Consider the following 24,479-nt stretch of genomic DNA (forward strand, 5'->3'; position numbering starts at 1 on the left):
ACTGAAACAATACCTCTGTTACTGGCCTGAACTGAAACAAATCCAGCCTCAGCTGAACCCAAACCTGCTCCAAACAGAAAGAACGTCCTGTTTTGATTCCAGTGGATCCTCAGACCTTATGGAACTTCATCTGATCTAGCTGAACTTTGATTTGCAGCTGCTTTACGATATTAAAGTATAAACCAAAATACCTGCGAAGCACATTGATTCTTAATCTAAAGCAGTGTCAGGTTTTTTTTTTTGATTGTAAACAAAGTTTTGTGTGCAAATATCCAGTACTCCACATCCTTCTAAAAAGTCTGCTTAAATCCAGCCAAAAGGAATATATGCCACACTCACTCCAAAAGGATGATAAAATTATTTATTCTTACATTAGTTTACGGATACAGTGATGACATTTGGCTAGAAAAATGCCTGTATCGTAGTAAGAGATATTCAAACAACTACAAACTGTCAATAAATACATTAAAAACATACTGTATGCTAATGTAGAAATACCCTATGCTCTTTTGGTTACTTACCCAGTACAATATTATTGCAAAGTTTTTTGGTGTTTTTCATGCAACATCAAAATTCTTCCTGACAATTCATGCTATACAACATTTTTTTCTTTATAGGGAATGGGATGAAATTTAAAATCCTGTTTACAAGTAGTAAAAATAGCTGGAAATCTTAACATAAATCTCTCAATTGTTGTAATAAAAAGAACCAATTTAAAGCAGGTTGTCTTTAAAAAAATTTTCTCAACTAATTCTTTATAAAACAGGCAGTATTTCAAAAGGGATGTTTCCATCACCCAGGATGAATCATTTGTGCTTCAAAATTTTAAAAGGAATATTCATGGCAAAAACCTAAACCCAACTGGTAGATAGAGGAGAAATTGCAGTATGGACTGGCTAAAACCAAACATGCTTTCAAAATCTGTCCAGGAACACACTAAACACTTATCCACATCACTATGCCATCACCTACTCTTAACAATTAGAAATGGAGTTTTAATAATACTTAGCTCTTTTCATGCTCAGAATTCTTCACAAACATTTAAATAGTCCTAACGCTCTGCAAGTATTATTATCCCCATTTTACACTTGGGGTGGTAGAGGTGGAGAGGGTTGGGAATTTGCCAGGATACAGACTGCATCCTTTCCATCTTGCCTCCCTTGATTGTCCAAGTTCTTTATCGCTTTCTGTATTTTACACTCAACAGACTGGAGAGTCCCAGGAAACACGGGTGGCACGTTTCCGTCAGTTATTAGTGGTTATTATGCCAGTTGTGCCACTTTGAAAGTTACATGACAAATATTAAAGTAATAATCGACATGAAGTCTATGTCCAAGGTTCAGGATTGATGTCCTAGAATGACACACCATTTTCAAACCAAGCTTGCTCTTCCTCTAACGAAGTATTAGGGACATGAGACCTAATTCTCTCTGTTGTACAGCCAAAATGACTCTTAAAGTCAGTCACAGTGGGTACAAAAGAATAAAATTTGTCCCTCACCATCTCTCCTTGGGAACACGGAAAACCCCTACAGGGGCCCAGTACATCCTGACATCGTACAACAACAAAAAAAGGACATAGAGATCAAAACAAAGATTTCAGATGTACTAACCCACCATGAGGTACAGATAACTCATGTCTCTTCCCCCCGCCCCCAAATTCAAAAATATTTGTGCCTGAATTATGTTGTAAAAACCCTGTGGGAAAGTAAATACCTAGCAATGAGAGTGCAGATACAAAATACGGTATTTTGCCTTCGTCTTAGTATCAATCCCCAAATCGTATTATTTCAGTTGATATCAACATCCTGCACAGAAAGGGCATTTTTGATTTTACCACATTTCCCCTCTTGAATTTTCTGCCTTATGCCTTGCAGTCTGTCCCCATTTTGATTTTTATCCTGCTTGGTTTACTCTCACTCTAAACCCAGCTTAGTTTCATGCTGTGTCTTGAAAAGCTGCGGGTTTGCTCTGCCAGTGGACTGCAGGAGCAATGGATGATGTTGTGATATTTCACTACCTGAACTGTGAGAGATGAGAGACACATAATTCTGTCACTTGTAATAACAAAATGACTGAGTGTGCAAAATTACATCTCTCTTACAGGCACCCAAAAGGCTTTAAAAAGGCACGTGTAGTCTTTGTCACTTGTTCCTCAGTGCCTGATCTTGGTGGTTTTAGTGCGTCTCCAATAAACCCCATACAATGCGCATGTTCCCTTGGAGGGAACTTGGAATAAAAATTAAGATCTTCAGACATACTTCATAGTTAGCGGTCATTACTCAGCAGCTGTCTCACCTTGTAACAAACGCTAGAGCTGCATTACCTGTGAGAACTGGGTTCTTATGGCAACCTCGCTCCCTAGTCCATTGTCCTCCTCCTTTCCCAAATATCCCCAATTTCCAGCAGAGAGGAATAGTGCATGTTACGTGGGCTTTTTCCCAAGCAGATATCCAAAGCTCTTCCTGCCTTCTGTAGAGCTGGTAGGCCAGAAAACATCTATTTTGTGCAGATGTGGGAGCAAAAGTGCAGGAGTTTCACCCCTCTTCTTCCAGCAGCGCAGCCAAGAGCTGGCAGGCTGGACGAATACCCTGCTTCTGGCCATGTCCTGAGAGGTGAGAAGCGCCTGCGGCTTCTTTTGACTTCAGAAGGGGACTGTGGATGTTCACCACCAATGGAAATCAGTCCCAAGGCACTAGGCAGGAAGGGAAAGGACATAACAAAGCTATTGTGACCACGGGGTACCCTAACAGTTGAAATACCAGGCTAAAAAAGTAAGAGGTATTGGCATCTTCCTCTGGGCTTTCTGGAAAAAAACAATTATAAAAAAAGATGCAAGATCCCAGGCAAATGTTTTCCCTGCCTAACTGAAGCCATTCTCCCCACTTCAAAAATCCAGAAGATGGAGGGATCAAGATACGTTGATTCAAATGTGCTAATGCTGAAATGTTTCCATTTCAGACAGGTGAAATGCACTTGCACGCTTGGGCATGGCTTCAGTTCTGTGTGAGGGACAGGAGCCCACAGGCCTGCTTGGGCTCCAGGGGGCTTACTGGAGGAGTTTCATCTCCAAACGCCAGTCTGGTGATGAGAGCCAAGCATTCCCTCCAGCCTGGAGCCACCCAAGCCAAGGTTGGATCGAATGCATGTTCACATCAAACTGGACTTCTAGCTGCCTTAAAAACGCAGTCTTGAAAAAAAGATTTAAAAAGGAAAGGCTGATGCTTTGGCAATTCATTATCTGTACACAGTCCAAAAGCCTCGAAACATTAACAGTAGCTTGACTAGTGGCAGTTCACTATTGCGTGGCTAGTAGTCACCAAGAAAGCATTTCCTAATGGTTAAAGCAGTCACATTGACCGGGCACGCTTTTCACAATTCCTCCAGATCAGTTAAATCCACAACCACTTTCAAAAACAGAGTGTCGTCTCTGATGTAGGTGTTCTTGGTGTTCTCCAGGACTGTGTGCGGCACGAAGCGTGGGCATCCGGAGGCAATATTCATTTCTCCGTCCGGCCTTTTGAAACTGCTGCTATTGGGGTCAGCTCTAAAGACTTCCACGATGTGATTTTTTTTCCCACTTTGGTCCAAAAGCATAAGTGTAACTTTTTGCTTGAAAGGCCACAGCAGCAGCGAGTCAAATTCCCCTCTCATCACTACGAAGTAGAGAGAGACGTGCGTTCCCTTCCCTGAGCCATCCCCGTTCAGGTAAGCTCTCGCGCATAACCTGTACCCGCAGCGGCTGGTGTAAAAGGGCTGGCTGAAGATGGAGAGGACACGGCCTTCCACCGCTTCTTTTTTCTTCATCTTGTAGTCCGTGATTTTCCAGATTAATTTCCCATTGTAGCACGTGCCTTCCAAAAGCTTAAATCGTTCTTCATTTTTATTGAGCTGTGCTTTGTGAATGTTGATCTGGAGATCATGTTTGCTGGACTGACCTTCCAAAACAACTGGGGGGTAAGGGGGGGAAAAAAAAAAAAAGAGAAACACCTGGTAAAATGAAACAGTCAGAGCACTGGATACAAGGAGCAACCAGACTCGAGCTGACAATACTGAACTAGTCAAGCCTGAGTACAGGCTGTTAACTAGTGTTACTACACCTGTTAACTTTTTTTAATTGTAATTGCAGCTTGTAGTTGAATAAGGAAAATTGGTAACGACAAACCAGATTTAATGCCCGACTATGGACAGTGCCGCTGCCTCCACCACAATGCACCAGCCTGACCAAGGCCAGCTCTCTGGCCCTGCAGTGCTGCAGGAATTCAGGAGACATTGTGGAGTAGGTGAAGGCAGAAGGATGCAGCACGCACCACCACAGCTTGGTCTTAGAAAGCAAGAAGAAAAAAGCCCTTTCTGGTGAAGAGCTGCATCTGACTGACTGTAGCACCACAGCCTCTACTTAACCACCAGTAAATCAGCAAAAACCTCACACCCGTCCAGAAAAGAACTGAAAGTCCCAACACACCCAAGCGCTGATCATATGTCTCCATCAGGGCGATCTTCTGTTTTACATTTTCAATTGTGTCAAACAGGGGTTGCAAGTCTAATTTGCTTTGTTGCTGGTTTGCCATCTGTATTAGCTGTTTCACTTGTGATTCCAGGCGTGCAGACTTATCCAGGTGACTGGCCAGAGCCTTCCCAGTTCATGCCATTGGAAAAGGGTAGAAGCAGAGACAAGAGACTTTCATAAAATCAGACATTTTATTTGAAATAAGATAAAGAATGTCAGTAATATCAACCATATGGTGCATTCAAAAGTACTCTGCTGGCTTAGGAACATATCCAAATGCTCCTTCGCAATTAATCTGGCAGTTAGTGACTGAGAAGCCACCCCTTACTCAGACCCATTCGCACTACATCACTTCATTCAACTGATTATTCAAATTTACACCTGCATATTTGCCATGGGGATCTGCCCATGAGGATTTATACAGTGCTTTTCGCCCAGATCAGATATCCAAACTTCCTTATTGGTTAAAATGAAAAAACAATACTGTCTTGTAAAAAAACGAGAAGGGCTTGTGAAGTGTCTGGGAGACTTGTTATTGCCCTGCTATTAATGACAACCATTACTGGACAAACACGTTTTAGGATGCAAGAAAGCAACTGGCCAAAAAAGATAAAGTTAATGTCTCACCTGTGTGCTTACCATCAAGTTGCTATTTTTACCAAACAGTTGTGTAAACTGTCTGAATTCTTTCTCACACTTTTGAATGGCCTCCGCTAGCTGCTGGATTTTAATCTCTTTACATTCCAGGCTCTTATACAGGTCAGATATCTACATATTGAAAAAAAAAAAGACTAAAAACAGTAAGGCACACCAAAATATAGAACAAACGAATTAAAACATATGTGAAAAGTTTAAAATGCAAAGCCTCTAACCTATCTAGATATAGCACTACTTTATTCACAGCTCATGGATAAGCACTGGCAAGTACTGAACATCAGGTAGTCACACTCTTTAATAGATCTGCGTGGCAACAGGTGCAAAGAAACTCATCTCTCTCATCCCCATTATGATGATCCATTTGGCTCTGTAGAGGGATAATACATACTTATACGCACACATGTGCACGTGTGTTTCTGTGTGTATGTATATACTTTTTTTTTTTCTATACTAGGGTCTAACCAGTAAAAGATGAGTCAGTGAGTAGTACTAACTCCAAAACCAAGCTGTAGCATTTTGGGGCACTTATTTTTAGCATAAACAAGCAGAAGAGTAAGTCAGCCATCAGTGTGGAAGCATTCACCTTAGCAGGATTGGGCATACACTCAGTGTCACCTGCTGGTGGTGGAAGCTATCATGAGTGGAAAGGTGCTTGCAACTGGCTCTGCACTACTCCGTGCTGCCTTTACAGAGGGGGTGACTTGGGCATCTAAAGGCTCCTTTTTTGGAGAAATCTGACCGGCCACTGAAACTTCAAAATGCTTTATCTCCAACCCTCGTATCCACTGAAAGCAGAGACCGAAAGTACATGAGGTGAGCTACGGCAACGAGCCTCCCACTGTGCTTGGTGGAGAATATGTGTGCCTGAGCACAGAGAGGTTCTCATCTAATTGACTGACTTAACTAGAACAGCTTATTCTGACTTCTGAGGTGGCAAAGATGATAAAAACAGTCTTTTAAAATGTAGCTGAGCTAAACCAGGCAACAAATGCAGAATCTTGTATTGTTCTCAAACCAGCCAAGCACCGCTGAAGAGTGCTTGTTAAATACAATTTACCTGTTCTTCCAACCGGGAGTTCTTGTCTAAAATCTGCAGCATGTGTTCCCTCAGGGCACCATTTTCATGTTCAGCAAGTTTCCCTCTTTTAACCTTAGTGAGGTAGAAGGGGAAGCGTATGAATAAATTAAGAAGAGATGCAGAATTTTGAAGCTGTTAGTAAAAAATTTATTGATGAAAGCATTTAAAATGTCTCCTCTGTGCTTTGAAAGTGAGGGAATGGCAGTCCTGGTTCCCTAGTACAGCATCTTAGCCAATAATAGAAATGGCTGTGAAAGAACAAATTTGATTAATTACTCTGATTGGTTTGGGAGACAAATTCCAGCCCCACTACAAACAAGACCTATAAAACAGTACCTTTACAAGACAGCCGTACTGCTTATACGGGCAGTCCACTTCTGTCTCAGGACACACAGCGTGGTGCTTTTCAATCTGCATGTATTAACAAAGAAACTTATAATGAAATAAACGTTAAGTAACTTCCCATGTTGATAAAATCTGAATGCCTGCATAAAGGGTGAATAAAGGCCAATGTCATGACACCACCAATCACGTAAAGAGGAAAATGAGTATTCAGAGTCCATAAGCAAGCCAGCTATTTTTCCATACTGCAAAAAGCCAATGGTTTGCAGTGACCGAATACCTCATTTGTAAGATGGGACATCATCACTTTTAGGACCAAAGAAAATACTTATAGAGCAATGAAGTTTCATTGGCATGGGCCAATGTGGTTTGTGACATAACTTTCACTTTGCATAAGTGTATGTGATCTGCTGAATCACAGTATATGAAAAAAATAACAGTACCTCCTTTTTCAGAATTATTTGTGAGCAGTTTTGGAGACAAGGCACAGGATAATCAGGACAGTCGTTTTTTTCATGATTCTGGGGAAAAAGAAACAAAACAAGGCAATGGTTTGCATTTTTGTAAAGAAGTATACATAGAGAAAACTATGCAAAAAGTAATCCCAAACATACATGTGCAAGCCCCGTATCACATTGTTGTTCATAAGAGAGCAACAGTAATTGGTATTATTTAAAGAACATTTATTATACTTTCTCCTTCAGCTACTCAGCCAAATTTTGCTTCAGGAGTTGTTAAGCCCCATTGCAATGCTGGAAACTTTTTACTCAGCAACATTGAGAGGAAACATGAGCTATGGATTCACAGGGAATGCTTTATAATCTTACCTTTATGTTAATTAACACCACATATTTATTACAGTACTGACACATTTCTTCTCGAAATTTACAGTGCTGGCTCAAATGTTCTTTCAAGTCTTTCCGAAGAATTTGATCACAACATCCATCATTAGTGCATTGCACACTTTCAAACAAACACTGCTGAAGATGCTCCTGCAATACGCAACAGCAAATTAAACCCCAAAGTATTTCATCGCATCTCCAGTTGCCCAACAGACCCACCAAAACATTCCGCAGTTTGGTAACAAACAGAACTCCAAGTACTCTTCTATCCACAAACTTTTCCAACCTCAAAACTAAAGTGAACATGAAAATTTGGAGAGTCCTTTGTATGACTTCCACTTTTAATTCAACTGATATATCAAAAAAAGGCCCAAATGGCCAATATGTCTTGGCAAGTTTTCTTGAATCAACCACCACGTGGCGCCTAAGCATACAGAAAGTGTGTTCAGAGGCTATGGATATACTAAAGCTACATAAAGCAAACGGTTCTTATTAAACAAATAACCGAAGGCAAAGCTGGAACAAGCTTACAGCCATAATATTTTGAGCTTAACATTTGTTACTTACTTTGTATAGCTAAGTCATAAACTGTGTGCTTAAACCACATTGCTACAACAACTCTGAAGTCTGAAGACAATCACCGAAATTTAGCTTATAATAAATACACAGAGTTTGCACGAAAATCAAAGGCTTCAAAATTTGATCAAGCAAACTAACCTGATACCGTCCCAGAATTATTTTTGAATTGCAGTCAGGAATGTTTTTGCAGAACACATGCAAGTTGAGAACTTCTCTTTTACAGCAGTTGTCTTTGAATACCTGTAAAAGAAGCAAACTAGCCTTCATACCCAGTCATATAGGATGTTATAAAGAATATAAAAAGCAAAACATCACAACCAATCTTTTAAGCACACAAGTGTGGACTCCATAATTGCGAGTATGGTTCTTGATAATTCATACTGAAAATGTATACTGAAAATATAAAGTAAAACTTATAAATTTTCTTATAAGCATAGGGTTTTTCCCCCTAGTTATTCCACAGATAGTTGTTATTCCACAGATGCTGATCCATCCCACAGCCAGCAGGATTAGTAGCTCAGGAGGTACAAAACGTCTGCCAGAGGCTGTCTGTATCTAGAAGAAAGCAGCTGAAGCTATGGGGCCTCAAAGGCCAAACCAGCTCTGTGCATGCAGCTCTCATGTTTGAGCGTGCAGCTCGCCTTTGGGATGGAGACGATGCTGAGATATCCCTTCTGTAGACACTGAAATATCCCTTCTATAGACTCTGAGAAACAGCACCGTTCCCAGTTGTGTATGCAGAAGCAAATTAAGCCCCCAGAGCAACCTTTCAGTCTTATTTAGAGACCTTCCTATCATGAGCATTATAAAGCTGCTCACTGTTGCACTACTGCCAGCAAAATTTGCGCAAAGTAGCAGACCGCAAGTGAACAACAAAAATCACATGGAAAGCCTGATTACAATTTCCTGTCAGGAGTAGGAGAGAGGAAGGAGACATTTGATTTCCCTGGAAAATTCATTCTGACAGACCAAGCATGTGGCATACTTTCAAGCCTTGGTGTAAAAATAAGGACAAATGAATCCATTACAAAAAAATCAGTAGCTTGCAAAACAAAAAGCACGAACTTGTCTTTTCCTCTAAAAAGTTACCAAAAAGTAAATTAAGTCTGCAGGGTTAATGAGATATAATGGAAATAGTTAAGGCAGCAAATTATAACCAAATGAAAACAAAGACAATAAAATAAAGAAGATCCCCCAGCAAGATGGGGCATTAAAAAGGCAAGTCAATAAACTCTCCACTAAAAAAGACGTCTGACGGCTAGGGCAGATTTAAAACTTTGTGAAACTCTTCAACACTTCACTGGAAATACAGAGGACTAAAATGAAAGAAGTTCAGAACATAAGGTATAAAATAAAGCTTTAACTATACATCCACACTTCCTTTCTTGCAGAGCATCACTGAATACGCTGCTTCCCTTAGCATCATTTCAGAGACAAAAACTGCTCTGCCTCTGAGGACTAACACACAACGAGCCACCTTGTCCTCAGCTGTCTTGCCTTTTCCATGCAGACATTGACTGCTGAAGCAAAACTACAGCCACTTACCTCGTGCATTTTTATTGTTTCTTTGTCGACAGGACAGGTGGGTGCTGCATTCAACTCTCTAGATCAAAAGAAGAGTCACGTTAACTCACAGAAAATTTGAGTCAGATGCTAGAATCTGACTCTGGCAGAAGTCAGTACTAGATACCATAAAAACCAAAAAAGTGCTTCAAAAACACTTTCATCTGGCAACTACACAGCCAAATTCCACCCACAGCTCTAAGAGGGTATTAAGCTGCGACAGTGAATATGTAACAGAAAGCAGAGTTTGTCCTACAAGTGTTAATACGATGGTTTTTAATTAAGAGGACTTTGTCACTCTCTGGCCATCTGCTTGCTCACAAATGTCATATCTGAAAAAATCCCATCGTGTTCATTAAACCCAGCCTTTGCCTAGCGCAAGCAGTACACTTCTTGCTATGCCAGTAAAGGAAGAGCTAATGGCTCCTGTCTTAAAAGGCTTCCAGAAGTCCTACAATAAAGGACAATAAAACACTTATGGAGGCAGTGCAAAAGGGAGGCAACCCAGAGAGAGAAAGCGGCAAACACGAAGCATCTAAAATTCATAAAAGGTAAATGGCGACATCCATCCACATATTCTGGCTCCTCTGCAGCCTTCCCGGGCCAAATCCTGCCCTCTGGTATACCAAACAGTACGTAATGTATTTCCAGGCAGGTCTGTGGGGTAAACTTATTGGTACCTGCAGGTAAATCCCAAGCAGATGGATGCCAGCAGCCTTGTGATCTGACTGTAGTATTGGGTAATACTAACATCAGTTTTATCACTCCACTGCAATCAAAGAAATTACACAGAAGCAAGTGAAAACAGCTTAATCTAACCAGCAGTGCCAGTACCGTGAGACATCAATGCAACTAATTAATCTGAACAGCATAATGCGAGACAGACAGACTGAAACAGCGTCTCACGCAGTAGTGCTCAAACTTACATCAAGTTTCTTTACGCTGACTTCCCTGCAGTTACCAAAGTATTCCTTGCCAGCACCGGGTACAGTCTTTAAAGACACCTTTAAAACACTGAGCTCGCAGTTATTGAGTTCAACAGAGTCTTTCCATTGACTCCTTCAGCATTTTATCAGATTGGTACTATTATTACAGCACTCACTGCTGATTTACAGGAGGCGTTGACTTCTCTTTAGGAAGGGGAGGACGGGGAGCTTGCGGATGCAGAAGGAGTTTGCACTGACCTCAAAGACAGAATGCACTGCTGGCAAAATCGGTGCCCACATCCCGTCTGGTGGGGATTGCGAAGGACAAGGTGGCAGTAGGCACACTTGTACCGGTCTTCTAAGGTTTCGACAAACTTGTAGTCGGCACCAGGCTCGAAGTCCAGAGAGATGGCGGTGGTAGAGTTCTGGCGTGTGAAGATGCCCGAGAGACCAGCGGGTTCGTCACAGGCCATGGGAGCTGCACCAGGAACCAGGCACAGGAAGAATCCCTTCAAATACTCAGTGGCAGTCACGCCGCTTCAGCTACCCCTTGCAGCAGGTTGCTGTTTGCTGGAGGGTTGTCATCTGCAGCAGAGTGCGACGGATTTTGGAGGGAAACACAGTGCCAACTCTGGAAGAACACGAAAACACTCAGAGAACTGCAAAACGATGGTTACGTGACAAGCACCAAAGCACAATTCTTTGGTGAAGAGTTTCACAATCTGAAAATTATTCCCCAGAATAGCGATGTTTCTGTATTTTTAAATTTTCTTGCAGCAGCTCTTAGTCTCAAAAAATTGCAAGAGTCACAGACACGGCTGGGGAAAGCAGAGGCCAAGTCTTGGCCTTAATGTCTGCCAGTAAAGTCTACACTTAACGTAGAGGCCACCCACATGACTTCACAAGTTCATTGCGCTGGTTCAAGCAAGAGACAACTTTGTGGTTTACAGCAAGGAGCATACAAAAAAGGCAGCAAGGGGATTTTACCTTCAGTTTAGGTGTCACAGGAGTCAAAGACTCTTAACTTGACATCTTTCTTTTCCCAGTTGATCGCTCATTCATAGCAGTAAACTCTAATCTTATTTTTTCAAAGTTTTACTTAATTATGTGCAAATTCTTGATTATATTAATTGTAACTAAAAGAAACGGTGGGGGAAAAAAAAAAAAGAAAAAAAGCAAAACTGCAATCAGAAGCCTGACATAAGTTTTTCTCTCAACCTACCAAAGCTCATACACAGCACTGAATGCAATCTTAGCTTTCTAATAGGAAAAATCAGCAACATTTGTTTCCAACCCCAACTTACAAACTTGGAGATTTGCCACCAGGCCCTCAATCTTGCAGTACTTCTTTTGCAAGTAGCTCAAGACCTAGGGCCACTCCGGTTTTCATTTCTTGCGGCTTTGCAAGCAGAAGAGGTTTTTTCCTTACAAGATGTGTACAAAAGCACCTGAGCTCTTATATAGTTTCATGGGGGAAGTGCTCAGTTTTATAGCTGCGCTGTGGGACGCTATTTCTCCTCTGTGTGCATCACCCTCCCTGTCAGTCACTCGAGTCACTCTTACTGGCATCAGCAGCTCTCTGAGAGCTCTGACTCAGCTCCTCTAAGGTCACCGGGGGTGTCTGCTGCTTTCGTAGGGAAGCAAGGACAACACATCACCATTAATAACCTTATGCTGGCATTAAACAATATGCCAAGTACTGATATGCTGCCCTACCTCCCTGCTGCAATGGATTCCTGGCCCACGAAGGCAGCAATTAGTACTGTGCTATGCAGAGCTCAAGCACTGCCGCAAACCTCCTGGCCTGCAGAAAGCACATCCATTTTCCTTGCTACTTTAAAATCCCATACTGGGCAAGGAAATCCTGCCGACAGGTAAAGTACCTGATTCAAAATCAAGCCAAAGCACTTAACCAGCAAAAGTGTATTTCACAACAAACATTTACGTGCTCCTGTAACTCAGCAGCCTTGTTGATGGTTGTACATGGTATTTACCTGCCCAGCTTGTGAAAGCCTCCCTGCCCTCCACTAGGCTGAATGTCAGACTTACTCCAGCACAACTGATCACCTAACATCAGTAACCCACAGGAATACAAGCCCTAATCCTATTCCAGGCACAAAGACTTATTATTCCAACTGGAGTTTGCAAATTACCCTGTTCAGCCCCTCCAAATAAACAGCCTTCTGTTTCAAAACAGAGATGATTGTCCATGTCACTCCTTTCATTTTCAAACAGCTGACCTCTTCTCCTCTGAAAATGGGGTTCCTGCTTCTCTGATGCTTAATGAGGAGCAATTCGATTTTCCTCACATCAACCAGAGACGCCCAAATGCAGCCCGAGGGATTACCAGCGTCGTGCCTTGGCTGCCTTGGCAGCAGACGCCAGCAGCAGAGCACGCCTGCTGCTCCACAGGCAGACGCAGAGCTGCCACCGTCACCTTCCGCAGCACAGACTGCCTACAGGACGAATTTCCTACAAACGCATTCTGTCGTTGGTCGGTAAGAACCTTGAAACACTTTCCTTCCTCTGAGTGCTCTCTCCCATTTACACGGCATCCAGTTTCCTGAGTCCTATTACACTCCGGGACTTATATCGTCTGACGGGTATGGTTTAGCAAGTTAATGCCACACTGTGTAAAAACACGTAAAAAAAAAAGTGTTTTACCCATTTTTGCCTTTAAGGGTCTACCTTAACTCCTCAAGTACTTCCAGCTGGGGTGAAGAATGCTACAAATGTTTTAGGCAATGAAGTTATGGCATGCATTAAGAAGAAATACAGTCACCAGCCTAAAATCCCATCCAGAAACACTTTCAGAGATCTCGCCACTAATTAAATCACCCACGTTCATTCCCATCTCTTTCTGCAAGGAGCACTCTGATGTGGTACGCCTTCCAACTCTCTTGCTGAAATGAGAGCCTTTATCTCCTTGAACACCTCCATGACGCACCAATATCCCCAACCCAGATCCCATTCCTAAAAGAAGGAGACTCTCGGCATCTCCACGAAAGCACCTCCTTTCCCTCAGCCTCGCTCAGGAGCACCTTCCGCAGCTGAGGGCACCTCAGGGCACAGGAAAGAGCACCTCAGGCGAGAGGTGAGCCTGCCTGCTCAGAGGGCAGAATGGAAACCTCTGGGTGCCCAGAAGACTGGGGACATTTGTCACCGCTGCCAGCCTTGCAGGGGGTTTGCCATGGGGTTTGCAGCTGGTTTGCTGGAGGAAACGGCTGCCCCAGGAGTGGGCCTGCGGATGGCGATGCTTCACCCAAGCTGGAGGGGTGCCCACATGAATGAGTCGGGGAGACGGGCTCAGAAGAGGTGAGAAATGGCAGCACTGCTCCAGACCTACCGCCGGCCAGCGCTCGTCGGGATGCGATCCAAACCATTGCAAGCGGCGCGTAATTCCTGTCCCAGCACCCACCCGTGACTCAGGGCCAGTTGCAGAAGCTCTTCCACTTCTGGCTTCCTGCACCCGCGCCCGTGCTCTCTGAACTGAAACAAAAGGGAAATGGTCAGGGGAAAAAGTGCTCTTTTGTGACAGCGAGAGCACGCCAATGGTTAACGGAATCCATTTCCTGCTGACGCCAATGCCTGGCCCACGTAGGAGAGAGGTACGCTTTCACTTCTGCCTGCTCACAGCTAAGAGCAATGGGAAGGCGTCCTTTCTTGGCATACGCTGCGACTGTTCAGCACGCGTGTGAACTGTAATGCTGTTTTAAAATACTAGAGAGCAGCGGGCTCGTGCTGCGTAACGATGCTCTTGTGGCAGACGCACAACGCATGTGGCAAATGGATTTTCATTGCAACTCCACTGCAACAGCACACACACACAAAAAAAACACCCAATCTATGGACACTGAAAATCTACAAGTCAAAACCAATGGATTTCCATATACTGAAATAAATAGAATTAATTCTGACTGCCTATAGAAAAGTAGTATGAATCACCAGAAGCTAAGCCCAAGGCCTATAAATAGCTACCAAAGAGTGGGAGCTCAATGGCAGCGCAGTACAAAGCTCCCAGCTGCACCTTCCTACCATTTCAGCATCCCAGCCCTGCCTGCACCAACAGCAGCACACGCAAAACGCTTCTGGAACAACTCTTTATATAACGGTGTTGTATGCAGATGCTTTAACCTCACTGGAAGTAATCCAAGGCAGAGAAATTTCATAACAAAAATAAACTTTCTTAAATGTGGGCTACCCTGTTTTAACAACCACCCCACCAAACTGAGCCCAAACGTTTTCCATTAAAATGCTCCACGCTTAGTATATCTTACTGTTCAGAAACTGAGCAAGACGCAAGCAGAACATGACAATAAGGAGAAAAATCAGCATGGGCATGACTTACTATAATATAAAATTACATTAACATTTTTAAAGCCACGTTCAAACAGTTCACCTCCAGCAGCGCGGCTGCCTACCTATGCCACCAGCAGTCAGAATGGAGAGAAGTGGTGTCCAACGCCGATATCACATTGAACAATCATGGACAGATGATAAACTTTTTTTAGCCACAAAAACATACTTACTGCACACAGAGAAAACCATCCCTATAATGTGGCTGCTCTTTTTAAAGAGAATATGTTTTTCCTGTTTTCTCTCACGTGAAGCCAAGCCCCCCAGAAAGGTCAGCAGAGTACCCCGTGAGTTACACACCTACGTTCCTATACACCTAGCTCTAGTTCAGCTCTATTGCTTTGCCCTAAGGCACTTCGTAGGGACAAGTCTTAGAAGATGCCCTGTCCCTCCCTCTGAAAATTATCTACCTTCTATGGTACCTCAGAACTGGAAGCCTGTTTTAGCCACGGTGGGGAAAGTTTTGTCAAATTTAGAGGTCTAAGATCAATTCAATTCATTGGGAGCTGACAGGGAGAAATATGATGGAGGGGAACATACCTTGCATTAAAATGACCCTCTCCAAGCTGCCTTATAAACTAGGTAGATCAGCTGCCTCCAGTATTTTTGAATTAAAATAACAAGGTTATATGATTTACTACTAATATAAGGTCCTCCACAAAAACACTGCATTTCGGGGACAAGAAATATATGCCCCGACTCTCAACGTACAGAGTGGAACAGGTAACTAAAGAATGACTATAAATATCTATACACTTTGAAATACATATTTAAGATACAGCAGATTATATGGAGTTGTCTGAAAACAGCAGATGATGACATCTGACATCACTGAGGGATCATCCTTGTCCCTTCCAACCCAAGAAGAGTTACAACATTTTGACTGCTGACAACAAAATGCACTTGCAGAGTCCCCATGGTGGAGAAGGATCCCGGTAGCATCATTTGTGACCCCCCAGCCCAGAGGCTGCAGAGGGAAAGGATCCCCCACTGCACCAACACAGACCCACCACTGATACTCAGGGCTCGCTCCTCCTTCACTTGGCAGCAAGTCAGCCTCAGAAGCTGTTCTGCTGCTGTCCTAATTGGTTAAAAACCACGGTGCAGTGACCAGCTAGTACCTGGGAGAGAATATTTATAACAGCCATAATTTCCTATTGGATATGTGCCTGAGGCCCCACAGGGAATGTTGCTGCACAGGGCAGCAAAACAAATGTTTCTTTTGTGTATAGACAACATTATCCAATTCAAACTCCCGTATTACCCTATTCACCAAGCACAGGAAAACCTTACTAAGCAAGCATCAATTTGCTAATCTCCATAGGCAAATTTTCACTAAGCAGAGTAAGAGGGCAGGGTTTCCTTTGCATAGAGTTACAGTCAAGCATTACAACAAATCCCCATAAGACTAGACTTCAGTGGTTTGTTAAGGCATAGATTACCACATAGATAGCATTTTAAAAAAAAATTTTTTAAAATACGCTCTTACAACCAACGAAGTGTGTCTGGTGCTGAAGTAGCTTTGATTTTACAGCCAGCTTGCTTATTTGCTACATCTACTTTTTTCCCTGGATCTCCTAAACATTAATTAATTATTTTTGTATTATCAAGAAATCTTTCTATGTCTAATCAACACATTATTGTTACAGTAATATGGAAAACTTTTGCCTTAAAATAATCTCATTCACAGCTGGAAAATAACTTCATTCCCATCACTTCTGTAGCAATACCTGGATGTTTTACCACCTTCCCCAGCACCAACAGAAATTTCGGTAAGAAGGCACCGCCACTCACCCCTACAACACCCCGGCACCACTTTGCCAGTTCAGGGGGGTGAACTCAGTTCCTGAGACGTTTCGGGGTCTGCAGCCTTTCCCCAGCGCAGCCCCACTGCTGCTCACACCCCCGTGCGCCACGGCTCACCCCTGAAGAGCCCTTCAGAGAGAAGAAATAATTCTAGCAACATGAGGCTCCTGCCGGCATTAACAAAACACGTTTTGGTAAAGCTGTACCTGAGAACTGTAGCGGGTCCTCAATGGGGAGAAAATGAGAGAGAGAGCGAGAGAGAGAGAGTGCGCCAGCGTAAGCTTTGTGGTTAAAACAACAGTACGAGCATTTTAAAACAGCAAGGGAGTGGAAATCCCCCAGCGTAGCTTTGAAAAGATCACGTCTAAAAATGTTTTAAAAATGTTAGGACAAAAGGCAAGCCGTTGAAAAGTATTTTCGCTTACTGTGTTGATGTAGGGACTGCAGATTTTACCACCTGGAGCAACACAAGGTTACCAAGAACTTTTCTCATAGTTTTTGTCCAAGATACAGAGGAGTTTTCACCTTTCACAAAAGTGGTGAGTGATGTGACCAAAGAAAAAAACACACGGGCAGCAGGAACACATAAGGACGTAAGGAAAACGCAGGTCCAACCCTGTGAATCCCTCCACGGTAGCCCTGGCGAGCCCGGGTGGACCCGCTCGTTGCAGGAAGCGAAGGGAGGGCTCACGGAGGAAACGGCACTGGCTCAGTCACAGCGTGACTACATCAACTCACACTACAGGCTGCACGGGCATTTCGCACTTAAACCAGAACTCCCCACCTGAGATAAAATCCATTTTAAGAAAGTAAATGTTTATATTTGGGTTTGTAATAATTTAAGTGGCCATAAACCCTAATGATTTGGTAGCCTGAACTTAACTGCGCACACAGGATTCCTGGCAGCCCTCGTCTCCACTGACTCTGTGTCAGCCTCCTTCCCCAGACCCAAATGTGCCACCCTCACGGCAGTGCCACAGGCTCCATCTCTAACCCCACTCTTTCCTAATTCTCCTCTGCCCCCTCCCTGGCTTTCTAGTCTCTTTTTTCCCCTCCCCTAAAGTAAGGTATCTTATTTTCTATAAAAGCAATAATTTTTAAGTCTTGTGTTATTTAAAATACTAATTTTCCAAAGAAAACCTCTATTCTATCTTGTAGTAAATGCAACACATACTCTCTTCAGCCTTTTCCCTTTAACTGAGCTTGCTCCCAGAGCATTTCTAACCTATTTCAATTTCAATCTCCCCTCCCAGGAGGCATCTCAACTTACTGCATGTTTTTTGTGAACCTTCCCTGAAGCTCTGGAACAGACAAATCATTGCTGAGGTCAGTGGCAAAGGGAAAGGCATCAATTCAAAGGCACGCTGCTTCTTTATGAGATCAATTAAATTGATCTAAGTTGTATTTCTAGACACAGCCTAAGCTCACTTCCACAGTCAAGCTTTTTAAACCAGAAGATATTCTTTCGTCCTTGCCACAAACACACATCCTCGGGGTGCATCCTGGTCAAGCTGTTGACTACACACAACCTCTGCACAGGTTGACATCAGAACAGCAAAACAGTTTGTACGTGGGCTTTCCTTGAACCTGGCAGCAATGGAGGAAGGACAGATCCGGCTGGTTTCGTCAGGAGGAGGCAGCGCTGCAGAAAGCGTAGTGCTCTGTGAGCTCAGCTCCAGGAAGCATCATCTGCTTCTGGGAAGCTTTGGGGAAAACCCCAAATGGAGAAGTTGAGTAGGAGCAGGATCTTAATTTCAAACAATTTCACTCTGCAGATGAGTAGAGAGCAACAGGCCGGTGTTATTGTTTGTGAGCAGCCCTCGATCGCCTCCAGCGCCAACTGCGGTGCTGAAACCCTGAGCAAGTTTCAAGCAGGCTCAGGTGGATGAAGGTGAGTGAAAAGACAGCAACAGCATTTAGGAAACAGAACGAAGGAAAAGAGAGACACAAGAACAACATAAAGAAACAAAAGTTACTGAAAAGAGGTAACAATAAGGGACGGAGAGCAAGACAACGAATGGGTTTTAATTCTTTTTCTTTTAGTGTATTGGAGCCAAAGTGAAGTCCTCACTTTTCCTAACAAATAATAGGCCATTACACATTTTGCAGAACTCGGCCTTTGGGGTTTTTAAGTTTACATCTCCTTCCCTGCCCCAAGGGGACACGCTATCCAGGACTTCAGTTGCTTTGACTATTTAGTTGGTTTGGCTGTGAATACCTACTCAAGGCATAAGAAAGTCTTGGTTTTAATCTTCCAGGCCCCTGACCCTTTGACTTAAGTCTTAATGAAGAACTTAATCAGAAGTATACAGAAACCTATGAATCAACTCAATGGTTATTCATCTGAATTACTAGGATGAATCCAAATTTTGCTATGGCTGGCCACCCCCTTCTTCTGACACGTTCCCTTGTTGCAGGGGTAAACGATTCCCCCCGCTGTGGCCTCAGGAATTCATGAGTTTTGTGGATTTTGCTCTAATGCACACATGTATTTGATGACATATGGAAACACATTTTTCTAGTCACAGTCCTCCTCACTGAAAAGGTAATTGATAATATTAAAACCCAGATGCTATTGGGGACCCCATGAACTTGCTGTTGGGAAAGCAGTCACAGCAAAGATTGTTGCCATTCTAAAAAAAACAGGGGAAAGGATGTGTTCTTAAGAAGTCCTTCCCATCAGATCAAACAGGACAGGCTGAAGATTTACAGAGGTGTGGACCGGGAGTGGTGCTTTCACACGGCCCCTTCTCTAAACGTGACCTGCTGTCAAAAGCTGTGCTGCCGCCTGTCCGTGCCCGCTGCCACAGCCGGGCAGCAGCACAGCAGCAAGCCCCGCCACTGCCACGGGCCTGGATGAGTGCCGGGAGCAAGGTGCAGGGACCCGCGCGAGGGGTGAAAGGCAGAGCCGCCCCTTTTGGCATCAGGCGAGATGCCGTGTAAGAAAGATGCTAAACACACCGTGGGCAGCATCCAACCCCGCTCTTGCTGTTGGCACCAGTTTTAGCTTTATTGCTCCCAGCAGTGAACAACGTCGCTGGTTTTAGTGACCTCAAGGTGCATTTCAGACATCACCAAGGTCCACGGTCGTAATTCCTCAGTAAAAATCTGCCATGACACAAGGTTTAATGTCGATCACAGTGAGACAGACATATGGGCAAGATTTTTTTTCTTTATAGTGCCCAGTAGCCTTCCATAATACCTTTAATCGAATATGTGATCTGGCAACTGTTTGTACCTGCTGTCTCTAAGGCAATATTGAGAAATGCAAACTTTGATTTTTGTTTCTTTCATAGTAAGGGCCACATTCCAGTTTCAAGTGCATGGATATAGTGGATGAGACTGAAAACCATATGACTTAGCACAGGTCTGATCATTGCTTGCCTCACAGCCACTACTTCGGGAAAAACTGCTTTGCAGGTTGTTCCTCTCCTTGAGGTTTCGTTAGTCACTAGGAGGCTTTGCATAATAATAGTAATAAAGAACATTTACATTTCAATATTACCTTCTGCAAAATAAGCACACAGCAACATACTTACCCTTAGACAATCCCTGTATGCAAATGTCAGTATATTACATACAAAAACTTGCTTTATCAATCCCTTGCACAGGGATAAACATGCTTAACTACAGAGCACTCTGGGCAGTCCCATGCCAAAACCACTATGGTTTAGGGTGCAGACTGTTTCTCACACACTTGTTTGTTGCAAGACTGAGGCTGGGGAGACTATGGAAATTTTTGCAACATTTTTATTAAAAATATTCATGACTCAAGTTTCCTCACTTCCTTGAGCCCAGCCACGCACCGGGGTAAAGAGGTTAGCTTCTTTCCTGGGCTGAGGGAAGAGGGTGGAACAACTGCACATTGCAGCCCAGACCGGTATAGATAAGGGACTGACGACTAACAGTGTGAACATTAACTCTTCACAGTCATTTGCCAAGAAACTTGGACAGAAAAGGACCAGAAGGCAAAAGGAGAGGCTCTGAAATCCTCACTGCAACTCAGGGCCCAGACCCAAGGGTGCACTGGCCTTAAGGTACCCCAGCCAGCTGGCCGTAAGGGTCTTGCAGCATCAGCCTGGGGTTGGCATGCTGTTCCGGGCAGGCCACTAACTGCTGCTGAGAACGGCATGTCTGCCAGATGAAAGAAACTACCTGCATCACTGCAGCCACCATCAACTGTCTCAAGAAGATCAGGAGCCCAAGAAAAGTTACAACTCGTACAGACCCCTTGGAGGGCCAGAGAGGAACGCCTCTCCATAGTCAGCTATTTAATGATGATACATGATGTCTATTTATGTAAAATCAAAGGGTCAGACAAAGAACTGAAGAAGACAGAGGGCTATCGGTTAACTTAAAGACAGGACACAAATAAAGCCCAGGAGAACAAGCGCCCTGCAAGTCTGCAGCTGCCCACTGAAGGGGTTTGCCAAAGTGACCCAAAGAATACGTGGCACAGAACGAAGAGGTCTGACCTGGCCCGTAGCTTTGACGGCTGCGTAAAAACTATGCTCCTGTCTTACTGATTAGGGAGCCTGTGGGGTGAAATAAAGAGCTGCCTGGTTTCTGCTCTTTGCACTCATTTGAAATTCCTTTTGTCAAAGTCTCCAACATCAGCTTTCTAGCTTTAAAATCTTGTCCCCTCCTGGATATCATCCCTCATCCTCTCTACACTCCGCAATTACTCCTGTGCCCTCTGCAGTTTCTGTGAGCACCACAAGCTTTTCTTTCTTTCCTCCTTCCTGAATCTTATCTTTCATCAGCTTACACCTCTTCAGCCAAAGTTTCCTGCCAGCTACTCACAGATGTGCCCTGCTGCCACAGATCATCTTTCTACATAGGCTGAACTTTCTGCTTCTCCTCCAGTATCTGGGCTGTGGATGACTACCAGCTCAGAGGAACGCTACCCCCAGCCTTCCCCAAAGGCCTTCCTCTGCACATCCCCTCACTGTCCAAACCTGACACAGCCAGCCCGTATTTCACTTAGGCCCATAACCTTAATTTCTCTCTTGGGCTTGAAGCGTTAGATCTTCACAATGTCTCACCAACTTCTCTTGCTTCATATCTCTATATGATACAGTATTTCTTCTCCACTTACACAAATAAAACTCTTGTCCATCATCATCGTCATCTGGTTTTCCAAACACTCATTTCTGTTGAAATGCAATCTTTTACTTATTTGTCCATCCAGGCTGCCCCCACAGGGAGCATTTTTCTAAGCCACAGCTATAACCACATCACCTCTCTGTCTGGTCCTCCACTTCCCCACTGCACCAAAATCTTGGACTCTCAAAGCCTGTTCTAGTCTCCCTCCCCTTGCCTCTGCATCCCCTCCAACGATTTAAAAGGGCTGGTTTCATATCTGTCCAAATGATGACACCAGGCTCCACTGCCTCCTCATTATGTATCTGAGCAAGTGCGTACGGGGAGAGCAGAGTTTTTGGAGGGGTATTAGCAGGCTATTCTACTGCAAATCTCTTCTGTAAAATCTCTGCCAAGCAGCTGGGAACAACTGGCTTCTGACTATCACACTGCTCAGGAAGGTCACGCCATCTCCTATTGCTCTTGCACGCAGGCATGTCCCTTCCTCCCAACTTGAACTATAAACCCCCTTCAGCCGAGGGCTGCGGTTCTGCCCTCTGCTCGCACAGCTCCGGGCACACCGGGGTCCTCACTGCAGCAAACACTTCTCCATGTGACAGAAATAAAAAAGATAATCAAGGCTAACAGCAGAAGAAGTTACTCTGGGTGGTTTTAGGCTGAGTGTAACACACGACCACCATGGCTCGCGCTAAGATCAAAAGCAACAATGCAATGCAGTCCTCAGACGAAACAAGATGAAGTGCAAGACTAGCCAGGCCTGCAAGAGAGCACCCCAGAGCGCCTCAGTTTTACATTCATCGTTAAACCTGTGTGCTCTGTGGAGAACGAGCTGCAGTGGTTAAAAATACGACCGTGTTACTGCTGCCAGTCTGGAGACATGCCTGACCTGAATATACCCAGCTATTTTTAGCACGTGGTTGCACTCCTTATAGCCATCCTGTATTTATAAAACGGAAGTTATGAGGAAAGTTGTTCTTGGCTGGTAGCAGGAAGGTGCAGCCAAGCTATCAATAGGCAAAGCCATTCACGAAGTGCAACAACAGGAGCTCTCCATTTTTCCTACTAAATGTTAAGAGTGTTGAAAGTATTTGGTCAGAGCCTGCTGCCTAAGGGCGCTCCCAGAGCGCTGTTAATCAGGGAAGATCAGAGGACTGGCTGGGTCTCCCTGCAGCACACAGAGGGGAAATTCCCTCCGCCTCGGCAGAATTCAATTGACACCAGCGGGGACACTCGTTGCAGTTCCCTGCAATTTAAAAAACTCAGAGCCGCTGCAAAGGCGTTCATCCGAGCAGCCCCGGCTTCTTTGTTTCCTTCTCAGCCTCCAAAATTTCAGCTCTGCCAACCGCCGGGGCTTGCACCGGGCCTACGTTTCCCTGCGGCATCTCCGGGAGAAGGCGGCGTCGGTGAACGGAGCGAGGAGCTCAGGCTGCCAGCCCGCCCCGGGGCACGGCAGGCAAGGCTGGGCCCAGCTCTGGGGATCAGACGCAACCTCCAGCGCCATGAGAGAGGGGCTCTCCGACAGCAGCGCACGGCTCCCGGGGGCACCAAGTTCGGCGTTTCCGCACGGGCCCCCTTCGGAGGAGAAAAAGCGCCGCGAGAAAAAGCGCGGCGGAGCCTTCCCCGCCGACCGGAGGGGCGGGAAGGGCGCCCTCAGCGAGGCTGTCACCCACTGCCGGCGGCCTCCCGCCAGCCGCCCGCCACCAACGCCACCCGGGGCCGGGCCCGGCCAGCACCGACCGCCGCCGCCCGCAGGCCCCGCGCACCCCAGCCCCGGTCCCGCTCCCCGCCACGCCCTCGGCCGCAGCGGTGGCACCTGCCGGGCCGGGCCCCGGCGTGACCCCCGCATCCGCGGCACTGCCCGGCCCGGCGCCTCCCGCCCGCCTCCCCCCGCACCGCACCTGCGCCGGCGCTCGGTGCCCTCCGTGCGGGGCCGTGGCGTGCCCGCGGTGGCCGCCGCCGGCGGCGGGGCGCGGGAGGTGCGGGGCCGCCCCTGGCTGCGCGGGGCGCGGCTCCGTGCGCGGCGGGGCGGGGGGCGCGGCGAGGAAGCGCTGGTGCTGCCGCCCCTCGCTGCTGCTGCTGCTGCCGTCGCCGGCGGGAGCCGCTTTCGGTTTCATGGCAACCCCCGGGCGGGGAGACCCCGGCGGCGGCCCCGCCCGCAGGGCCCGGGGACAGCCCCGCGCCGCTCCGGGCGCCGCCGGTGTTCCCGGGTTGGAAAGGAAGCGGCGGTGCTGCCCCGCGCCCTCAGCGACGGCGCGTAGCGTTAGTCTGAGACATCAGCTCCGGGTCCCCGTGGTTGAGGAAGGCTCCCCGGCAGCCCCTCCTCGCCGCCGCCGGCTCGGAGCTCACCGCAGGGCTCTGCAGCCTCCCGATGGCTCTGAAAGATTGGGTGAAGCCAGGACAAAAGTCCTCCACAGGCTACGAAGTGAGTTTTCCAGGACGAGGAGCACCGCTGTGTTGGTAGGGATCAGCAGACTCCATCCACTCCTCCTTGGGGCAATACAGCCTGCTCGCATCTCCCTGCCTGCCAGGAATAGTGTTACTCTTCTTTTATTATTTACATCTATAGTACCGAAGCAGCAAAACAAAACCCACGCCAAATACGCAAAGAACACAGACATCAGCTATTGCCATCTGCCAGTATTATTCGCTGATTACTCAAGACATACCAAATGATTTTTTACAAATGCAGACAACACAGCCATCATCCGGCCCACAGTA

At 45.4% G+C, this 24,479-nt stretch overlaps 1 protein-coding gene across 2 annotated transcripts; it reads right to left on the reverse strand.

The window, feature by feature from the left end:
* Positions 1-418: 418 nt before the first annotated feature.
* Positions 419-23,719, reverse strand: TRAF5 (TNF receptor associated factor 5). 2 transcript variants are annotated; one of them, XM_068401983.1, is made up of 11 exons: positions 23,660-23,719; positions 10,755-11,127; positions 9,553-9,610; positions 8,146-8,247; positions 7,414-7,578; positions 7,030-7,107; positions 6,581-6,655; positions 6,224-6,316; positions 5,137-5,277; positions 4,465-4,633; positions 419-3,949 (listed from the first exon to the last, which is right to left on the reverse strand). In XM_068401983.1, the coding sequence occupies exons 2-11, from the start codon at positions 10,967-10,969 to the stop codon at positions 3,372-3,374; spliced, it is 1,674 nt and encodes a 557-aa protein (XP_068258084.1). In that variant the 5' UTR covers positions 10,970-11,127; positions 23,660-23,719; the 3' UTR covers positions 419-3,371. The 2 variants fall into 2 exon arrangements, with proteins under 2 accessions (XP_068258084.1, XP_068258094.1); XM_068401993.1 differs by lacking the exons at positions 10,755-11,127; positions 23,660-23,719 and adding an exon at positions 10,497-10,547.
* Positions 23,720-24,479: the final 760 nt, after the last annotated feature.

The sequence above is a fragment of the Nyctibius grandis genome, chromosome 1 (assembly GCF_013368605.1).
Source record: "Nyctibius grandis isolate bNycGra1 chromosome 1, bNycGra1.pri, whole genome shotgun sequence".
NCBI classification, from domain to species: Eukaryota; Metazoa; Chordata; class Aves; order Nyctibiiformes; family Nyctibiidae; genus Nyctibius; species Nyctibius grandis.